The following is a 23,259-nucleotide window of genomic DNA, read 5'->3' on the forward strand; positions in this document are numbered from 1 at the left end:
ATGCTTATCCAAGTATAATTCACAAGGGCTGCAGTCTTAGCAGAGATGTCCACACCTCTCCTCTCCCCAGTCACCGCCTGTAGTTCCTCTGGGGAACACCGAGGCCATAAAAGCCAGCCAGAGACATAAACCCTCGGTCTCCCTTGTAGTCTGCTCTTAGCTGGGCATGCCCGAATCACCTCACCTAGGAGGCATCCCAGTCACTGCTTCTCAAAATGTATTTCAAAAGATAAATGTAAATGATATATAGAGCTGAATATCAAACGCATATATTAAATATATCAAATATCTGATATCAAAGTATAAAATGACATTTATTCACAACTTACTCAACGAGCAAATAACAGGCTGACATTTACGTGAAAGAAATAAAATGGAAACAATTTGACATTGCTAAAAGCAAAGAGTTAGATTACTTAAATTACGCCCACATAAATTACCCATCAAATTAAAACCAAACACTTTTCACAGTCAAGGAATCAGGTGACTATTGAAATACATAAAACAAACGAAACCTCTCAGAAATCAAAGCAGTTTGTTTTTGACATTTTCTTGTATATTGCAGAAAGAAAAAAAAAGAATATCAAGTAAATTTTGTCATCTAAATTTTGACAGAAGAGTTAATAGTGCAACAGATTAGATGTCAGAGGCCTCATTACATCTGGAGTAAAACAAAAGCAGCAGCAGCAACAACATGACAGTAATTGCCAAGCATGGAGATGGTACTATAATGTAGTCAGGATGCTTTGCTGCAACTTTCCATGTCTGAAGGGTAGTATTACAAAATAAAGTTTGGACTTCAGATGGTGCAGTATGCTGTTCTGGGTGAATACGGCCACATAAAGAAAGGAAAATGTCCCTGTAGCCAACGAGCTGCATTAATAATGCAGACAGACTATAATAAACTCACCACCTCATGCTGGTTTAGGGATTTGCATCACTGCTTTGATTTGGACCGTTTACTTATGGACTAGCAGAGCGTAAACCAACACAGGCTGCAAGGATAGCCAGCTAATGAGAGCTAAACATCTGAGGGTTCATGATGCCGAAGTTGGAACTGCTGTTGTGTAAAATAAAAACAAAATAAAGTGATGTGCAGATCTCATAAACCCATATTTTTATTAAAAGAAACAGAACATAGAAAACATAAGTTTAAACCGAAAAATTCCCCATTTCAAGAAAAGAAAAGAAAAAACTCTAAAAAGTCAAGTTTACCACTGTGCAGCATCCTCTCTTCTTTTAGCAGCAGTCTGTGAACATCTGGCCAGTTTAGCACCTGGACCTTCCTACTACAAAGCCACGCTGTTGCAGTAGATGCTGTAGGCAGTTTAACATTGTCTTGCTGAAATATGCAAGGCCTTCCCTGACATCATCTAGATGGGAGCACATGTTGCTCTAAAATGTGGTATATCTTTCAGGATTGATGATGCCTATCCAGATATGCAAGCTGACAATTCTATAGGCACTAATGCACTTTTGAAATGATTGTTGATAACAAGCCGGATGGCCTTTCTCCCTTTAGTCTGGAGAATGTGGTATCCATGTTTTCCAAAGAGAATTTCAAATTTTGTCTCACCGCAGAATGTCCATTTTAAACAACATGATCCAGACAAGACACTTCATGTTCCCATATGGCTTCTTCTTTGCCTGGCAGAAACCTAACCTGCATTGTACACAGCTTGGTGAACCATGTTCATGGTCAGTGATTTCTGTAAGTGTTCATGAGCCGATGCAGTGATTTTCATGACAGAATCACGCCTGCTTTTGATGCAGTGTTGGCCTCAAGGATCATATCCAATACTGATTTTCAGCTTTGTCCTTTGCAGACATAGATTTTATCTAATTGTATTTATATAGCGTCATATCACAACAACAGTTAACAATCTTCTAGACTGACTAGTGTTGCCACAGGTCGTCTTTAGTTTCTAAACCAGCCCCACCTTGAGATTTGATTAGCTGGTCTATCCTGAAGCCAAAAAGCTGCACTGTCATATGAGTCAAGCAATGAGAGGAAGTTATTGGGTGGCCAAAAACTCCTTATTCCCTTATTCTGATTAAAAACATAGTTTTCCTCCTCAGTGAACTATTGTAAATATAACTGTGTAATGCTAAATAACAATATTGAAAAGTCATGTGCTTATTGTAGATTAGAGATGTAAAACAATGCATTATATGCCTATCAGTAGTTTGGTCCACTGCCTGCCAAATCCTGTACTTTGCAACATCAAACTTAAAACTAACGATGGGTCAGACATAGGGCTGGGCGATGTGACCCAAAATTCATATCTCGATATTTTTTTAGCTGGATGGCGATATACGATATATATCTCGATATTTTTTTAAGCCGTAAGCTAAGAACAAAAAAAGAGTTCTTAGTCAAAGCTGTGTCCCAGATGTCACACAGGCACTTTTATTAACATACAGCGTAGATGTACATGAAGAAATTACTGAAAAATAAATTATCAGCATTTATTAAATAACAATGCTCCATAAATAAAAGAAAACAATGTTGTTTTTGTGCATAACAAAAAGCTCACAATTGTGCAGTCAAAATGTAAACTAACAGACCCTGACCATAATAACAAAGACAGATTTCGCAGCTGCCCTGTTCCCAACTTCTACTGCGTGACTGACAGCCTGGAGTTTGAAATCTGCTTCGTAACTGTGTCTCTTAACAGGTGCCATTTATGGTCCTTATACACACACAATACGGTAATATTACGTTGAAGCACTGTACGTATTACTCCGCGAGGCTCCGGACTACGGTAGCCGTAATGCTCTGACATCAAGCGGTGCAGCTCCGTAGCTGACCAAAGTCAAACTAAAACATTTATTGACAGATTGCTGAGCGCAGTGTTCCACATAAAATCGGTTCATGGTCAGTAAGCACAACCAGAATTCATACATAAGGTAAGGCGCACTGTCGATTTTTGAGAAAATGAAAGGATTTTAGGCCATGCATGTCGTTAGCGCGGTTAGCTCATTAGCGCGGTTAGCTTGCTAACACGTTGACGCCGTCCAGCCCCACGCACGGGGCGATCCGCGGTAACTCGTTAACGGAGATTTGCCGTGTCCATCTTGTCGTTGCCTGCAGGTGAAGCGATGGGGGAGGAGGGGGAGTTGTGTTCAGTGAAGGAGAGGCGAGGCCGAGTAAAGTTGCATAGAGACAAAAGTGGACAAAAGAGAGGCAAACTTGCGGCTCCACAAGTATAATTATAACGTAACATAGACTATATTGATATAAACGATATTGTCACATCTTATATCTCGTATGAAAATATATCGATATTTTTTTTTTAAAAAAACCTCGATATATCGCCCAGTCCTAGTCAGACACTCTACCTTCCCCCTTCTTTACTGTTGTAACTACACTGCATTTTGTTAGCTCCATTAGCAACAGGAGGAATCTTGTCTTAAAAAGTTTTCTCCCTTATTGTTTTACTGCAGTCACATCTTCTAATGCCTCGTCATCAAGATCTGTCCACAGTAACAATCATTAGAAGTCAATTTTCAACCAGTTTAAGGGGTTTGGCTTGCTATTTATTATTTATGACACATTCCGCTGATTGCCCGTTCCCCACACCTGTATGACAGCTGCTAAATCTAAAGCAGTTCACTCCAACAGCACTGCCATAACATCTGATAAAAAAAAGCGATAATCCTACTTTATGTTTATTATTGAGGTCACAGTTCAGGATGATGGTGTAATGAGCTCATATTTAAAAGGTGTTCCTTGAAACAGTGTAACCATTTTATGCAAATTAATGCTGTGTTTTTCAAAAAGGTTACATTAACTTTACTTTTTCTTTATGATCATTTCTCATGTAAACATCAGAACCATGACTGACCCATGATTAACTAATAAGCATGTTATATGACATGTGAACAAATGGCAGAAAGAAAAGTAAAGTGCCATCCTCAAACATGCACACAGACCCTCCCTGTTTGATCTCTGAACAGCTGTTACAACAGCTGCTACTGTATATTCACCTGGAGACTTTATCAAAAAAGGAGCTCAGCATTTCACAGTTTTTCCTGAGATTTGATATACAATATTCTTTTCTTTTGCCCACATTTCTCAGTCATATTTTAAAATTTAAAAGTCTATCTTCTCTCAGGGCTGCTGGCAAGAAATATCCTGGCTGTATTTTGCCTAATTGCAAAATAAACAGGTTACAGACATGACTTTAAGCACAAAATATGAATTTCTGGAGATATTGTGTCGCCATTGCCTAAGATAAGATTTTTGGAGTAAGAGGTGAAAAAAGTTTGAGCACAAATTTGCCTTTTTTTCGGATTAAATTGAGTTTTGACTTAAGTGTCTCCGTGCAGCCTCCTCTTGAGATGCAGTGAGGACATAAATACTTTACATGCAGCAGGATATTATGCAGGTACGGGCTAATTTCAGCACGGGGGGGACAAGAGGAAGGCTGCCTAAAATCCTCTGGGCTTCTAGCCACCCTTTGATGTCTCCAAAACAGTCTTTGCATAAGGAGATGCTAGGGGAAAGCGGTGCTCCATGAATAATTTATCATTTACCGGCATAATACGAGTCATCCTTGCTGGCATGAGTAGTGCGACAAAATCTAGATGGTGTAAAATATAAAAACAGAAAGGCAGTTTGAGTAAGTGAAGCTCGGGGTTGCGCAAATGACCAAATAATCCAGCTGAGGGTCAGCAGTGTAGGGATTGATGCTGTTTGAGACGGGACAGGTTAGCACCGCGGCGTCCGTTACTGAGCAAGACGTTGTGAGCCAAACTCTGTATTAAATGCGAATAACTTAGGACAAAATGCTTTAGATTTGTGTTCCTGGTAGATAAAATATGACATAATGATACTATATGAAACAATATTAGACACTCTTCAGTTCCGCGTTATTATTGTGAACAAAGCATGGAGCACTTTAGTACACTTCTGGATATAAACACAAGCGCTGCTCACTGAGGCGGAGTAGTTTACTGGGAGAAATCATTGCGGTGCGGATGAAAAAAAGCGGTAATTTATTTATTTATTTATTTTTTACAAAAATGGAAATTAAACTACGCCGAATTCAAAAGTGGGTTTTAATATTTAAAACTAACGACAGGTAAACCTGCAAAGGCCATGCTGCTTCTGGCAACTGGTCTATCCTGTTAAAATGCACTTTTTCCGCACTTGCTTTTAGTTATCAAGATAGCGGAAAGTTGGGAGTAACCGCGGCCGTCTGTCCTACCGTCATATCCTTGCTCCCGCTGTAACGATACGGTTCCGTCCCTGTGGAGGAGGATGGAGGACGGGTCCTTCACCCGGCTGACTCTCCCTGCCGGCGGGCGGGGCACCCTGAGCCCGCTGCAGCACTGGTAGCACACCGCCCATGCCTGCTCCTCGTTGATGGGCTGCTCGTAGGACTTCAGCACCTCCTCCAGAGACAGTTCCCGGGGCTCCGCCAGGTCCCGGGAAGCGTCGCGGTCCGTGGGGGCGGTCACCCGTGGGTCCCCATCCTCGCCGCTTCTATTAGTGGATCTGGCCATGGCTGCGATGCCGTGGAGCCCATTCTTTACTCCGCAAGCACCGGAGCCATTGATGCTGACCGCCTCACGGCCCAGTCTCCTGTGAAGTCCGCGGCTCAGACGTCTTCAAGTACCGCAGCTGCGCCTCGTTATCGCAGTGATGCCGTCAACTTGGCCACCGGAAGCGCAGCGTTTCCGGATCACGTTTTCAAACAATAATAACTTTTCAAAGTAAAATATTTTGGAACTGGTGCTTCAAATGGTTTTTGTTTTGTTTTGTAAAAAGCCAATCCAGAAGACCTATATAAGTATAATATATAAATACCTATATAAATAAATACCTATATAAATACCATAAAGTAAAAAGAAAATAAACAATACAATTAAAATCTGTTAGTTTTTAGTTATTTCCTTCTGTACAATATTGTATAGACGTCTATAGTCACATCTCATTTTGTTTTATTTTGCTTCCAAGAATGTCTATGCATTGCATCTGGCCCTTCAGCGGATCCATCTACTCTTCGATGAAATCTCATCTGAAATAGTCTAAGTGGGAGTCAAGAAGCTCTTCTTAAGGAAGGGAAATAGCTGAGGTATTCCAGATTACCCAGAACTGGACTGAAAATGAGTGGCAGGTCTGATGGAGTGATGAAATTGTGAGGCTGCATTTCAGTCAATGGTGTTGGAGATCTTGTTAAAACTGATGGAATTGTGAACACAGAAATGTACCATTAGATTTTGATACACCATGCAATTCCATGTGGAAGGCAGATTGGTAATGATTGGTAATGGCTTAATTTTTCAGCATGACACAGCAAATACAATGGCAATGGAGTCAAAGGTATGCGAGATAGAAAAACACACAATGTAACATCTTTAGTCATGGATTGGCCTCCCCAGGACTTGGCATGTTAGTTGAGCGCCACAGTGTGATGAAGAATAATGTTCAACTGACTTTCAAGCTTGTTAGAATTGCACACCTGACAGAGTCAGCTAAACTTTATCTATTACTTTATACAGTATTTCCATGTGTGTTTGCAAATGTTTGCTAGCAGGCAGAGCATACATGGAACGCCATAACCAAGTGTCCGGCATAGTATACAGAAACATCTGTGTCGAATATGGCCTGGAAGTCCTGAGGTCAAAATGTGAGATGCCCCAAGATTGGTGGAGACTGACCAAGCTAAGATCCTGTGGGACTTCCAGATACAGGTGGAGAAAATGGTGGTGGCTAACCAACTGGGCACAGTGGTGGTAGACAAACAGAAGAAGATGGAATAATGATGTAGCGGTTCTAAATGACAGCAACATCAGGAAGAAGGAACTTCTTCCTGATGTTGCGAGACGCTCGAGAGACGCTCGAGAAAATACCAAGGGCTCAAAGAAGAGCTCGAGAAGATGTGGAGGGTGAAGGTAACGGTGGTCCCAGTGGTAATCGGAGTACTAGGTGCAGTGACTCCCAAGCTCTTCGAGTGGCTCCAGCAGATTCCCGGAACAACATCCGAGATCTCTGTCCAGAAGAGCCCAGTCCTAGCAACAGCTAAGATACCCTCAAGCTCCCAGGCTTCTTGTAGAGGACCCGAGATTAAAGGATAGACCACACGCAGGGGCGAGAGGGGAATTTTTAATATATATATATATTAAGAAGGCTAGCTCAATATTTTCCCACCATTCTAAATTATAGACTCTTTTTTTCCTTTTTTTCAAAATAGTATAACTTGATTTTCTCCCTAATTCTCATATTCCAGCTCATTGGCATTGCATGTATTTACCTAATATAAATGGTGTATGGTTCTCCCAAGTGGCATCATGAAAGCAACTTGATATCATTTAATAGTTTTACTAAGACAAATTCAAATGCTAACCACTTTGGAATATAAAATAAATATTTTTCAAATATTTTTCTTTTGAAATGCATATTTTTTGTTGTTGTTTTACATGTATCATGTTAGATTTAAACCACAAAGAAAATCATGTTTTTTTGAGTGGTGAAAACAAACACTTGTAGAAAATAAGTAGCTGACACAGTTCTACTTCTTCTATTATTGAAGCCTGCAAGCCACTAAAGTACAAAAAACAAACAAATGATTTTTTGCCCTTCACAACACAATATTTCAGGTAATTATCACTGAATTTCTAACTCAAAATTGAGAAAATGTTGATTTATTAAATAACTTCCATAAGAAAACAACAGTTTACCACTCCAGCTCTGTTTAGCTGACTCTGTCAAGTCTTTTAAAAAGCAGTGAAAAGTTAGACACTATCTCTACGTTTAAGATCAGGCTTAAAACTTTCCTTTTTGCTAAAGCATATAGTTAGGGCTGGTTCTGGTGGAGATTACTTCCTGTTAAAAGTGAGTTTTCCTTCCCACTGTCACCAATGAGCTTGCTCTTAGAGGGTCATATGATTCTTGGTTTTTCTCTGTATGTATTATTGTAGGGTCTATGTTACAATATAAAGCACCCCGAGGCGACTGTTGTTGTGATTTGGCGCTGTATAAATAAAATTGGATTGAATTGAATTTTGGAATGAATAAGTCGAAATTTACCAATAATAAACCACTGAGTTCTGTTTAATTATTCAGCTAATACAATAATCCAAGCTAATATAACTTGGATTTCTTGGTAATATAAAGCAGGTAATGCTGGCATCACCTTTGTCAAACGGATCTGGCTGGTGTTTAGAGAAGAAGAATGATCAAAGAACCATTTATTTATTTTTAGTTTTTCTTTTTAAAATTTTCTTTATAAAACCTGCAAATGACATATTTAAATATCAGTAAATTGTACAGACAGCAGGTGTTTCAGGCCTTTTTTTCTTTTAACTGCTGCTCTGTAGTAAAAAATAATTTCTGTTGCATTTATGGTCCAGTGAGTGTGGGTATCAAGTAAGTTGTTTTATTTTATTGCACATCTGTGCACATATTTCAGGTTTTTCTTTCTAAATGAATATAGCTTTGTTAACTGGATATTCAGAAAAAGAATACAAAATAAAAATTATATTTATTAGTGACTCAGCCAGCAGATGGCGCTGCAATGTAAGTTAAAGGCTAATGAGACACCCTTATCATCCTCTCACAGTGTGAAGCCATCAAAGTTCTTAGTAACAGACTCAAACACACAGGAGTGTATGGCAACATTTATTGCTGTCATTAGTCTCATGTAGTTTCTGACTGACTCGTCTTACAAAGTAAAATAAAAACAGAAAACAGGCAGAGCATACATGGAACGCCATAACCAAGTGTCCGGCATAGTATACAGAAACATCTGTGTCGAATATGGCCTGGAAGTCCTGAGGTCAAAATGTGAGATGCCCCAAGATTGGTGGAGACTGACCAAGCTAAAAGCTTTCACAAACATGTAATGAATAACACACATTGTTCCACACTTTATCTCAAAACGAGTCAGGACACTAAAAAAATAAAACAGTGACGTAATCTGCCCTGGTGTTTTTAATACTTGATCATTCCTGCATGTTTGACTCTTCACAATGACAACCACAAAATATGTGCACACCCCCTGCACCCGGTCCTCCTGTGCCTTGAATCATATTTGTACAATTACTTTTGTGGGTAGATGCTCAGCTGTGATTGGTTCCTATAATTAGTGGAGGTTGGTCCAAGTGAAAAAGCCATAAAGTTTGGTGAAGATCCGCATTGATAAGATATTCCAGAAAGATCTCTGTCAAACTGGTTTGGTCTGGTGTTCAGAGGACAACAATGATCAAACAACCAGATACTTTAAAACACAAAATCTTTATTTGAAAGCAGGTTTATTATAAGTTGTCATAAAATGTACTTATAAACATTCCAACCTAGTCTTTAGTAAGCAATCTATAATTTACAGGTCTTTCCCCCATCCCAGGACTCACACACCACACAGCAAGTGATTACCAAAGTGATCACAAACCATGGCACACAAGAAAAACCCACAGCCACAAGGGCTCAACCGTGGAAAGGACAACAAACAAAGGCCACTGAAGTATACATGGCCAACACCAATTATTATGGAACAGGAAAGCCCCTGACGTTAGCCAGGAATTGCTAATCAACCTCTAACCAGGTGAAGAGTGAGGAATGGGGCTGATGAGGGAAGTACTAAAGGGTAAAGAAGGAAGGCCTAAATTTGTCACACAGGAAAAGAAAGAAAAGAATCAGTGAATAAAAAGATTTTGTTTTTAATTCCTCACATGACCTGTAGAAATAGATTGATCCTGGTTTTCTTTGGTCACAACTCCAAGACGGTCTGAAGAAGGTGAATTGAATGGAAAATACTAATAGTACCACTATTACTACTGCTACTAACAATAAGGACAGTAAAAAATATTGAAATGAAAAAGCTAGATAAGAAATGAACTCCAGCTATGATGCATTCGAATCTTACGTCTGAAAAGAGAGTAAACAATTTATGAGCTTTAATTTAGTCAGAATTATATCTGTATAGGGAAACTGTACAGGGTGGGCCATTTATATGGATACACCGTAATAACATGGGAATGGTTGGTGATATTAAAGTCTTGTTTGTGGCACATCAGTATATGTGAGGGGGCAAACTCCTCAAGATGGGTGGTGACCATGGTGGCCATTTAGAAGTCGGCCATCTTGGATACAACTTCTGTTTTTTCAATAGGAAGAGGGCCATGTGACACATCAGACTTATTGGTAATGTCACAAGAAAAGAAATGGTGTGGTTGGTTTCAACGTAACGTGTGTTGTACCTTGTCAATCTCGAGCTGTGAGAGCAGTCCCTTCTTCGAATATTGGAACACTGAGCTACTAGTTGTTTCGCCATCATGTGGATGTTGGGTATCGAAGATTCCATAGGCACACAACTGATGTGCCCTGCTGGTAAAGCTTCCAGGCTGCCTTTCCTCATAGTAGCCATCCCTCAAGACTTTCTCCATTTGAAGCAATGCAGTATTCGGGATTGTAACATCTAGTCCTTTTACTGAATTAAATGTATTCATTCACACAGTTGCATAGTATTAACATAGTTTAGTAGTTATAACAGCAGAAGTTTCATTTTACAACTGTCTTTAAAATATTCTCTTTTTCTGTGTTTTTATTGTTTTTGACAAAAAGAAAAAAGAGTCAACAAGATGTGCTATTTGTTATGTAAAACGGGAAAGGAATCGTGTAGAAATTACTAGTGTAGAAGTGTGGGGAAAGAGTTGCAGTATATTACAGGCAGATAGATGTAGGCAAATTATTTTACCCACACTTTCTGTTTGTCAACAGCTTCTGTATCTGGAATTTACAGTAGTTAACTGTAAATAAAAAATTATAGCAAAGAGCCATAAAATTAAATACTGAAAGTGAAAGTACATAGATATTTTTTATCAGTAATTTACGGGATGCCAGTAAGTTAGTGGAAAATTTACAGCAACCTATACTTATAATTACAGTGTATTTTCATTTATACTATTATGTTTTACTGCAGGCAGAGGTTTTTCTGTGTGGAGTTTGCATGTTCTCCCCGTGTTTGCGTGGGTTCTCTCTGGGAACTCCGGCTTCCTCCCACAGTCCAAAGACATGCAGTTAGTGGAGATAGGTTAACTGGAAACTCTAAATTGCCCATAGGTGTGAATGCGAATGGTTGTCTATGTCTATGTGTTAGCTCTGCCTCTGTCCAGGGTGAACCCCACCTCTTACCCTAAGACAGCTGGGATAGGCTCCAGCGCCCCCCGCGACCCTGAAAAGGATAAGCGGAAGCGAATGGATGGATGTTTTACTGCATATTTATTTACAGCATTATTAATTGGCTTTGTTCACACTGTTGCAGAATTAACACTGTTTTTTACTTATAACAAAAGAAGTTCAACTTTAAAAATAACATCTTAACCGGTAATAAGAGTCACCTGTAAGAAGTGCCATATCTAATCCCTGTCACGTCAAAAAAGAAAAAAAGTACTACCAAAGGGAGGAAAATGAATGTCTGGACTATATTCAAACAAATTATAGAATTCACATGTCTGTAACACTGTGTGCTTCAGGTCCCAGAATAATACTGGGATTTTCCTAAAACAGAGCACAAATGAACTGAACCGAGCTTCTTTTCACAGAAGTGTGCACACAGTGAGGGACTTTGCTCTATTGAACATGTTTGTGTTGCACAAAGGGCACTTTAAGAGCAATTTAAGAGCTTCAGACACTTAAATGGAGCCAGGATGCAACGCAATTAAGAGCTTAGTGCTGGTCTAAGAAAGGGCAGGTAAACTAACCCATGTTGGGAGACTTTAGTTGATCACATCTAGAAGTTTTGATGCGTCACTACTGGTGGGAAATATCTGAATTAGTGAATTTTTGGAAATGATATCCAAATTCAAGAGTTTGATGAAAATAATTCATATTTTATTAAACTTTATAAAACAATCCACAATATTTTTTGAAGGAAAATGTCCTTCAGTCAAATGTTTTCCCTCCACTCAAATGAAACATTCTTTCTCAATAAGCTTTTGATGAGCTCGTAAAATAAAATACAATTTTAAAAAGCCTTTGGAACACTTTCCAGCAAATTCATACATACAGACCAACGAGCTCAAGAAAAACAAATCAACATGTATTTCTCACTGTCCGTGCCGGAATGCCGCCCGTAGAGATGCCATAGCCAGAGGTGGGAAGTAACAAAGGGCAAATATTCCATTACTGTACTTAAGCAGAATTTCCAGGTATCTATACTTTACTTGAGCATTTCTTTTTCTGGCAACTTTTACTTCCCACATTTCTGCACAAATATCTCTCGGCTACCTTCTACTCCATGTAACAGGAGAGGAACAAGACAGGTTGTATTTAAAGGTAAGGAGTGCTCAAGAGCATTAAATAAACTGTAAAGTTAAATATTACACATCAGTTGCTCATTTTGTAAATTAGATATTTGATCTGTATGATATGCAGTTATGTTTTTTTCCCCTTTTGTTAAACACCCTGCAAAACAAACTGAGCTTCTTTTTATTCACTGATTCTTTTCTTTCTTTTCCTGTGTGACAAATTTAGGCCTTCCTTCTTTACCCTTTAGTACTTCCCTCATCAGCCCCATTCCTCACTCTTCACCTGGTTAGAGGTTGATTAGCAATTCCTGGCTAACGTCAGGGGCTTTCCTGTTCCATAATAATTGGTGTTGGCCATGTATACTTCAGTGGCCTTTGTTTGTTGTCCTTTCCACGGTTGAGCCCTTGTGGCTGTGGGTTTTTCTTGTGTGCCATGGTTTGTGATCACTTTGGTAATCACTTGCTGTGTGGTGTGTGAGTCCTGGGATGGGGGAAAGACCTGTAAATTATAGATTGCTTACTAAAGACTAGGTTGGAATGTTTATAAGTACATTTTATGACAACTTATAATAAACCTGCTTTCAAATAAAGATTTTGTGTTTTAAAGTATCTGGTTGTTTGATCATTGTTGTCCTCTGAACACCAGACCAAACCAATTGGAAAGAGATCTTTCTGCAATATCTTATCAATGCGGATCTTCACCAAACTTTATGGCTTTTTCACTTGGACCAACCTCCACTAATTATAGGAACCAATCACAGCTGAGCATCTACCCACAAAAGTAATTGTACAAATATGATTCAAGGCACAGGAGGACCGGGTGCAGGGGGTGTGCACATATTTTGTGGTTGTCATTGTGAAGAGTCAAACATGCAGGAATGATCAAGTATTAAAAACACCAGGACAGATTACGTCACTGTTTTATTTTTTAGTGTCCTGACTCGTTTTGAGATAAAGTGTGGAACAATGTGTGTTATTCATTACATGTTTGTGAAAGCTTGCTGTGTTTTCTGTTTTTATTTCACTTTGTAAGACGAGTCAGTCAGAAACTACATGACACTAATGACAGCAATAAATGTTGCCATACACTCCTGTGTGTTTGAGTCTGTTACTAAGAACTTTGATGGCTTCACACTGTGAGAGGATGATAAGAGTGTCTCATTAGCCTTTAACTTACATTGCAGCGCCATCTGCTGGCTGAGTCACTAATAAATATAATTTTTATTTTGTATTCTTTTTCTGAATATCCAGTTAACAAAGCTATATTCATTTAGAAAGAAAAACCTGAAATATGTGCACAGATGTGCGATAAAATAAAACAACTTTCTTGATACCCACACTCACTGGACCATAAATGCAACAGAAATTATTTTTACTACAGAGCAGCAGTTAAAAGAAAAAAAGGCTGGAAACACCTGCTGAGTCAAGAGATTGTCTGTCTTTCGTTTTTTGTTTTAAACAAAGTGCAGTGCCCATTTTTTCTGGTCTCTCCAATTTACTGATGTTTAAATATGTTGTTTGCAGGCAATCATAAAGTTACTGTTTGGACAAGAGTGCAGCTCTAAGGATGTGCTCTTTGATAGCATGTGTGTGTCTGAAAGACGTGGCTGTGCAATTATCATGAGTGAGTCACGTTATTTTTCACCAGAAACCAAAGACAACAAAAGTAATTTAATTGAATACAAACAAATAATATACCATGTACTTGTATCTTTATGCAAACTGGTCATTTTTGTCGTATTCCTGTTATACGGTTAATGTTAAAATTAGGGGGTAAATAAAGAAACATAGGTGAACACTCCTGTCGCTGACAGGTGAACACCCATGGCACTGATGGGTGTCTCACATGGGAAACAGGTATGTCCTGTCGGTGAAAAGTAACATTGTCAAAGAAAGAAGTTATAAATAGTCTCACAGAGAATGTTAGGAGTGATTCCCACAAGCGTTTTTCTTGGCAGCAGGGTTTAATAAGTCTTGGGGAGAAGGAGCTGTGCTGCCTCAGTAGCGTAGTACAGTGGAGCATGTGCGATGGGTTGTCCTTGATGGACAGCAGTTCGCTCAAACATCTCCAGATTCTGGCCAGTGATGGTTCCAGTTTCATGAATCTGTTTGCTGATCCTGCTGGCACTCTGCCACTGATGCTAACGTAACAATGACCCTCTTTCCTTTCAGCTGACATATCTTTGAATCTCAGTCATTCATGCATTTTAGTGAAATGCTACCAAACCCTTGAGACCAACTCCAAATATTTTATCAGCCATGTAGGAAAACCAAAACTCACACAACGTTGTGACTGAAGTCCATCTTTAATGTAAGCCTTTGGCAATTTTTCATGTGCTCAAAAAAATCACTATCAACATTTTCCCAGATATCACCCTAAACACAATTAATAGTAGTTAATTTACCCCCTTTCTCTTACTCTGAAGAGATAAATCAACACGATTTAACATTTACTACTCATTCAAGTAATTTCAATGTAATCAAATATTAATGAATAAAATTAACTCATTAACAAACATAAATAAAGACGCTGAGCACTTTTATGGAGTTTAAATAAACATCTGAACATATTCATGGCTACGATGCACAGCGGAAGCGTCTGTGCTGTTGAGATCTGACTTCATCATTGAGGAGTTTCAAGTGGCAGCAAAACGATGTTTAAATTCTCTGCCCTTAAATAACAGCATTAACAGCTTAGAGATGGCCTGAGAAGGGGAAGATAATGTAACCCATGCTGGGAGACTTTAGTCAGTCACATCTAGAAGGTTTGATGTGTCATTTTGGGAAAAGGAGAAATCCCTTTCCTCCCGAGTGTTTGGATGCTGGCCTCTGCCATTTCCCTTACAGGTGAAAGCTGCTAATTAACCAGATGAATCAAGTATATCACACACATTCACATTCTGTCGAAGTAATTGAAAATATATGTGACGCCATTAAAGGTTTATGGGTACCACTGTTATTTACAAAATAAAAGTAGATAAATTAAACAAAACAAAAAACAATAAAGTTTCATTCGACCATTTCTACAGAAGCCCCACCCACCGCTGTTCAAGCCTTCTGTTTGCAAGGAACAGTGAATCATAAGAAGTTCCCATGAAAGCAAATAGTTTCAGACAGCAGATGACCTGAGAAGCTGCACCAATGCCCATTATAACATAAATATGATTTTTTTTTTTTTTATGGAGATAAATTGAGTGTAACTTGTTATTATTCTCCCTTTTGGCTCCATGTGTCATGTTAATTTTGCAAAGTCCTCAAGTGGAGTTCTTTAACTGAGTTTGTTCATTTTCTGAAAATATGTCCAGATTTGGGGATGGAGATGATTAAAAGATTAAAGAAATCACATTTTCTACCAGAAAAAGTTCAATTTATCATCACAGATTAAATGTTCTATGATGTTTATATGTGATGTTATTCTGTCTGTGCAGACAACAAGAGATATTTGATTTTCATTAATTTCTCATAGTTGGTTGCTGTATTAAAAGATGTATAACTGTCAGCTTGACTCATTTGTTTTCAGACTGATATCAGATGAGCAACATTTATGGCAGGTTTTAGAGACAGTGTTGGTGTACTTTACAATCTCTGTTTGCAGCAATGAATAAATAAATAACTATAAGTTTTGTCTACTTATAGAGACACTTCAGGAAAAGTCATGTGATCGTGGCATGCAAACACTAAATGTACATTAACAGAATACTGTGCTGCCTTTTCACATTTCAGTCTTACCACAGTGTCCGCGCTTTAAAAATGGACATTATGACAGTGTTCTCTGTTTTTAACAGTCGTACCCTAATGTAGTTTTTTTTGCAGTCCATCTGTCAGAAAGTCTTTGTCATTCTTGTTGTAACTGTTGGCCAGATGCTGTGTTTTATCAGGTGACCAGCTGAGCTGTTCTTGTGGTACCAGCAGATCTACGTAGAGACTCTTCTGCTCTATTTCACTGTTTACCATCCTGTACCCGAGATAAGACATGGCCTCTTCACACACTTCCTGTACTCGTTTGACCAAGTTGTGTGGCAGCATGGTGCGCCAAGCCTGAGAGATGTCAGTGGCGCTTCGCGATGTGATGTCGAAAGCCTCTTCAATGGAGCCTTTGCCTTTTCCGTGGGTCACCTGGTAGATCCATGTGGCCAGCTGTGTGGTCATCTCCAGACCTACAAACTGATACAAGGATTTGATCTCCTTGAGTGGGTTGCGTGTCACATCCTCGTAGCGAACCAGTTTGTAGCGGCCTTTTAGAAACGGAGGAGGATTCAGGGATGCCCTCTTATTGAGACGCAAGTGGCTTCGACAGATCTCCTGCATGACCTGATACTGTACCGTTGTTTTATTGATGGGTTTCTGCTCCAAGACGATTGCGTTATCACTCGCTAAGTATCCAGCTACCTCTTCCTTAGACCGCATCATTCCCCATGGGCCTCGGACCAGGTGGATGATGCGGAGATTTAAGTTTGGGTCCAGCAATAGTGGGTAGAGGGATTCTAGCTCAAAGATGCGCACTTCCTTGTACACCACATGAGAGTAAAAGCCACACACCTGCTCTACAATCTTCAGGTCCCGAGGTTTACAATTCTGTTGGCAGTGTGTCTTGTTGCTGAGCTGATTACGTGGCATGAGAGGACAGGCCGGGGGTGAGCACAGAGCTCGACCCTGACTCCACATAAACAACTCTTTCTGGTTCTCCAGAAGGTAGGACTCCATCACTGAGAAGTCACACTGGAACAGGCTCCGTAAGAGATCCCTCAAGGCCATTCGAAGTGCCCGTGCACCATTTTGCCTCAGCTGGGTCCACACATGCCAGCCAGGCTCCATAAGATAGAAGACAGACGGGTGCTGACTGAATACCTGGCCCATGAAGGATGAGCCTGATCTCCATGATGACAACAATAGAACGTGGACTTTGTCATTGGAGGGTTGCAGGTCATAGAGGCGGAGCTGCATGTACCAGCCGCTGACCAGCAACAATGCTGCCCCATATAGGATCACTAGGAACTTCATGGTGTTGTGGTTCACTCTGTAGTGCAACATTATGGCTGTGAGCTGCTGTCAAGTCAGTGGTGCTTTGTGTGAATTCTTCTCTCTTCAATCTTGTCTTAAGCTGTGTCTCTTTTGCTGCATAAAAAATACACAAATAATCTAAATTATTTTTTATAAAATACCAATTTGTTTGCAAATCCTGTCTTTGCTGGAAAACCTGGCATGCCACTGGTTGTGAACCACGTTCTTAAACATTTTAAATCACATGATACAATTTTGTATATGGTGGTGAAACTAAACCGAAATAGCAAACATTAACCAGTGATACTTTTTGTAAGGGTCATTTCATCTTAGGTCAGCACAGAATTTTAGCTTAAAAAATCTTGCATACTCCTTCTGTGCTTCTGTTTCCCTTGTTTGTCTCTCACTCTGTGTGTGTGTGTGTGTGTGTGTGTGTGTGTGCGGTTTTACCACAAAGGTCTGCTACCCAGTACCCAGTTGGAATTAAAGATTATCCAGTATTCTGGGCTGTAGAATCTACTGTAGCATCGCAGAACAGAGCGTGCCCACAGTCCTTTGAGTATCCCAGGGGAGCTCTCCTCTCCTCCTCCGCTTCCTCTGTCAAATGCTGCTGCTCGGATAATTATTTTCTTTAGTCCCCGGGGGTGTAAAAAGCGGAGTTTTTGGGCGGAGTCTTGCATGCACAGAGTTGACGGTGTGGCAGAGGACTGGCACAGCCGATGCTGTCGTCACCTTCCGGCATAACAGGTCAGCTGGGGGAGGATGTTCGAAAGCTGGAACAGAACTGTTAAAAAGCCGTAATTTACATTTACCCAACTGCCGACATCGTTTAAGACATTTGCTCTTTATGTGTTAATTATCTTGTGGTTCTGTCTGTGTTTTATATCTTCTGGTGTGCCAAAATATGATCATCTGCCAAAAAGTAATTTCGGATGTTCCCAAAAAGCGATTGCCCGTACCTGTAAAATACTTATTTGTTGAATTATAATATATGAAAAGTGTCAAATGCGTCACTCACGAATGGTATCAATTCATCTTGAGCTACAAACAACATTCTGGCTGTCACAAGGTAGAAGCCGCATCAGTTTTTAACACAGCAACTTTTATATATGCTCAAGAGTTAAAAAGATATTTTAACTGGCCCAAAGGGCTGGATTGATTATATTGTAGGTACAATATCATAAAGATAGCCTACAAGTCATAAAGATAAAGAACAGGCAATGTCTTTATTTTATATATAACCACATTGTGAATCCTGTTCGTTGAAGACTATTTAACAATATGAGTAAAGACATTACACATAAACACACACACACACACACACACACACACACACACACACACACACACACACACACACACACACACACACACACACACAAAACAAGACATTGGACATGCAAACGTAGCAGCCACGATAAAACAAAAAAAACAAATAATATGTTCGGACTTTTCCCTGTTGGATTTCCTCTTTTTGTTATGGTAATGTTTTTTCAAAGGTAAATATACTTATCCTTTTATATTTATATTATTTAAATATATATATATATATTTATATTTTCCTTCCCCCCCATTTCTTTATACGTTCACGTCCATTCCGAGAATTCTGGCTATTTCCCTTAAGGAACTCGGTGACATTTGTGAGTTCTTATAAGCGATGATTATTATTTTCTCCGAGGTCCGCAGTAGACCTTATGAACTAGACCAGCAAAAATGCCACTTACTGCCGTTGGGGGTGAGTGGATAAAAACAGGACAAAGACACGGTGAAAGAGAGGCAGAGGTGAATAACCAATGATTAAATGCGTAAAGAGAGGCGTAAAAACACGCAGCGAGTGAAAAAGGTGAGTGAAGAAACAATGCGTCATGGAAATCCCCCAGCAGCCTTGACCTATTGCAGAGTAAATAGAATAGAATAGAATGCTTTTTATTGTCACTATAAACATGTACAGTGGTATACACAGAGCATCTCCTACTCTGCGCAGACATGTTAGAAAGAAAGAAGAGTGAAGTCCATAGTTATGCAGCACTATATACAGATGAACAGTATTCAAAAATAACAAATATTCAAACATGGGAAAAAAAAGTGTTATATATTTACCATTAATTAAGTATTGCACAGTAGTTATGGTAGTTTAGTGTGTGTATAGAGGGAGGTCCTTGGATTGGGTGAAGCAGGTTGAACAGGTCAACACCAGGGTGGGAGCTGTCCTTGATAGTGTTTGTTGCTCCGCTGAGGCAGCAGGATTAACAACTGTCCATCAGGGAGGGGACAGGACAGCCCATGATGCCAAGGAAGGATTGAGGGCCACCTGATCCAGCCTTAACTCTAAGCTTTATTAAAAGAGAAGTTTTAAGCCTAATCTTAAAAGTAGAGTCTGTCTGTCTACCAAATCCAAATGTTTTATCATTGAAACTTTTGCTCATCTTTGGGAACCTGTGACAAATGGCTTCACTCCTTCATGTTTTCAGAGCAACATCTCGCACACACAGACACACTAAAACACACTCACATGCAGTCATTGCATGTATTTACTGTCTTGCTTTCCATACAGTAACTTCATGATTGACTGCATAGGGAACATCAGTAAATTGCACAGACACATATGGTCCAATGAATGTGGGTATTAAGGAAATTCTTTTATTATATTGCAAAACAAAACACATATTCCAGGTTCTCTCTTAGTGGATACAGCTTTGTAGACTGGATATTCAGAGAAAGCATGAAAATAAGAATACGATATGTTTATTAGTGACTCAAGCAAACCATGGCTTCCCAGTGATATCCTCTGTTAAGAAAACCTCATCATCCTCTTACAGTGTGACACTGTCAAGGTTCTTAAAAACAGACAGGGATACATTTCAATATTTATTGCTGTCATTAGTCCTATACAATTTTTGATTGACTCATTTTACAAAGTGAAATAGAAAGCAATAATAACTAGCACACTTCTTTCTCTCACAGTGTGTCATTACAGTGAATGACACATTTACTCTATGCCAGTGTTTTTACTTCCAGGAATTGTCTGTTTGTGTTCAATTGTTTTACTCTTAGAAGGATCTTGCTCAATGATATTTGGCATATAGATCAAAGCAGCTAACGGATCAAACTGCCAACGTTCCAGTCAGTAGATTACCTTCTCTACCTCCTGAGCTACAGCCACCCCACATAACAGAAGCACATAACATATGTACAAATACTTTTTCCCCTTCTTTGTTGTGCCTTAAATCATAGTTTGTACAATTACTTTTGAGTGGAAACTTTGACTTCAATAACATATCGTTTGATTTCAAATTCACGGTGATGGTGTACCGAAGTAAAGTTACAACTTCATGTCACTTTCCAAACATTTACGGATGTAAATGTATCCGACATATGCTGGAAACAGCTGCTTTGGACACCTTACTACTTTTTATTGATTTTACAGTTAAGGACAAGTACTAGCTTTCTTAAACACACTGAACAAGTAAGAGCTAATAGCAGAAAACCTGTCTACAGAAGACACCTAGTAGTCTTTAAGTCCTTAAGACACAGGGGGAAGAAATCTAGATGCCAGACCTGAGTGATGTGTCTGGCCCTTCGGTTGATTCATCTACTTTTCACTGAAGCATCATCAGAAATGATTTCACTCGAACAGTCACTGTGTGGAACAGGGACAAAAGGCTGAGGGATGCCAAAAGAACTGGACTCAAACATCAGTGACAACAGGTCTGATGGAGTGATGTATCCAAATGTGAAATTTCTGATTGAAATAGTTGTCAATATGTATGGAGGTACAGCAGTGAGTATAACAGCCATACAGTTCTGTCATACAGTCTGATCACGAAAACGTAAATACCCACATCAAGGCTTACTGCAGTGAGAACCAAGGTCAGGTTAACTATCAATTTAACAGTATCTAGTGCATCTGCAGCAGTCATGATAGCATGACACAGTGGGACACTGATTCTTAGAGCGCGTACATCTGTCAAAATCAGAGTTTGGGAAATATCCATCATACATGTGTGCAGCTACAAAGAAGTCATTCATCAGGTTTTGCAGCTACCGTTAAAGCATGAGCTCACATCAAAATTGCAAAACAACTGGAAAGACTGTCCAAGTTTGTGGTACATCACCAAACAAGAGCATGTAGCAGAACAAGCTGCGTGTCACTGTAAGAGAGGATTTGACAGGTTTTTCATTGTTTTTGAAACCCGCACACACTAAAACACTCAACACCCCTGACTTTCTGAAGCTTCCCATTATACCGGTTATACTTTCTGTAACAACATTTAATGTGCTGTCTTTTATCAAGAGGGATGATTGGTGGAAGACAATGCATGTTTTGATAATCACTTAATTATTTCAGCTATTTTACAAGCAGATATGCTGACTTATCAACATCTGCTTTTCTTTGTCTGATATGAAAAAGGTCTAGGTAGTCTAGGTATCATTCTGCAAAAGACCAAATAATTAAAATAATAAAAAATAATAATTATAGGCAGTTTGGCGATTATTTGAAATACTTATCTGCAACCACAGTGCTGTTATCCTCCACTGATTTCAAAGGGCAGCAAAGTTGATTCTCAGAATCAGTTTACAGAAACTTGACAGAGAGTCATCTGAGTCAATTAATATTTTAAGTGACTTGGTATTTTTAAGCTCGTTTTCTGAAAGATTATGTCATAATTGTCCTGAAATTTGCTGTCCAAAGTCCAAAATTTCTGCTGGTGCCTGTTTGTGGTGAGCATCAGATCAAAGTTAAGAATTATAAATGATATTTATAATTGGCTTCTAGTGCACTTTCAGGCCTGTGAGACTCATTTAGACTCTCAGACACTAAGCCATGGCTCTTTGCGAAATGCACACATTTCTGCATATCTGCCATTCATAGACGCTTTTTATAGAGTTTATTTTATGTAATATTCAATACTGAACTGTATGTGGGAGCCGAATCTTCAGCCCTGCTGAGAATCCATGTGGGACTTTACTTCCATGGGCATATCATGCAGGCCAGTTACATGCAAATACCAAAGGGTCATTTATAGCTGACATATGAAATTATCTTGCAGACCAGTTATATATAACAGAATAGCAGAATAGTACCTACTCAGCTGGGGTTCCAAGCAATTCAAGCAGGTACTAAAATATGACATCATAACCAGAGTGCGTGCCACCAATTGGCTGGTCAGTGGCATCACTCAATGGGTTATTCACAAAAATCAAAGCTGCTATTTGTGAAATCCAGCAACGAGGAAAATGGCTACAAAAACAATGCTCTGTTCATCCAGTCTCGCAAAAAACCACAGACCGAGCAACAGTTACATCGTTGCCTCGACATCCACCTTTGTTGTAGCATTCATGTCACATACTAATTATGTCACAGGACCCTCGTCAGCGTTGCTATGACGAAGACCACACACATTAGGTGGCACTCGATTGTAATGGAAAACCAATGGATCCGAGTCAAGTCGTGGTGGGTCAATCCAAGTAGGTACTAATGAAAAAGGAGCTTAATAGTATTGCGGGCCAGAAGTTTGACGCCCCTGGTAAGGATGCTTGATGTAAGATTTCAGGCTATAGGACAATGAAAACTGTTTTGTAAGGATATTGTGTTATCAAGTTGTGAAATGAAAGTGTGAAGTGTTGCCCTGATGGTAGGGAATGGAAACAAATTTCAAAATCCATTCAATACGTCGTGGACAGCATTAGCAGGATCAACGAAGCTGGAACCATTTTTTGCCAGAATCTGGAGGTTTGAGTCAATGAGCGCCACTGAATGATGGACAATCGATTGCACTCGCTCCACTCCACACTACCGAGGTAGCAGAGCTCCTTCTTCCTCAGACTTAAACCCTGCTGCCATAGAATGTTTCAGAACACTTCAGGAAACCATTCTCTGTGAGACTGTATGCAACTCCACTTTCTTTAGCAGGTACGTATATCCGTCACCATGCCAGAATATACCTGTTACCCCTGTTTCCAGGCAAAGTGTTAAAAACCCAAAAAGACACCCACCAGTGA

General features: G+C 39.4%; 2 protein-coding genes across 2 annotated transcripts in view; both read right to left on the minus strand.

Annotated features, from left to right (window-relative positions):
• spire2 (spire-type actin nucleation factor 2) overlaps positions 1-5,669 on the minus strand; it is a 45,427-nt gene extending 39,758 nt beyond the window's left edge. The window contains exon 1 of the mRNA XM_084936334.1: positions 5,214-5,669. Coding sequence (XP_084792460.1) covers positions 5,214-5,511 — 298 coding nt within the window. The 5' untranslated portion in view covers positions 5,512-5,669. The remainder of the gene's footprint in view (positions 1-5,213) is intronic.
• Positions 5,670-14,579: 8,910 nt separating this feature from the next.
• LOC146384373 (carbohydrate sulfotransferase 6-like) lies at positions 14,580-17,860 on the minus strand. Its single transcript, XM_084932618.1, has 2 exons — positions 17,707-17,860; positions 14,580-17,370 (listed from the first exon to the last, which is right to left on the minus strand). Exon 2 carries the CDS (start codon positions 17,284-17,286, stop codon positions 16,048-16,050), a length of 1,239 nt encoding a protein of 412 aa, XP_084788744.1. The 5' UTR covers positions 17,287-17,370; positions 17,707-17,860; the 3' UTR covers positions 14,580-16,047.
• Between the last annotated feature and the right edge of the window lie 5,399 nt (positions 17,861-23,259).

This window comes from Perissodus microlepis, chromosome 7 (genome assembly GCF_051167445.1).
Source record: "Perissodus microlepis isolate ML-2025 ecotype Zambia chromosome 7, ASM5116744v1, whole genome shotgun sequence".
Taxonomy (NCBI): Eukaryota; Metazoa; Chordata; class Actinopteri; order Cichliformes; family Cichlidae; genus Perissodus; species Perissodus microlepis.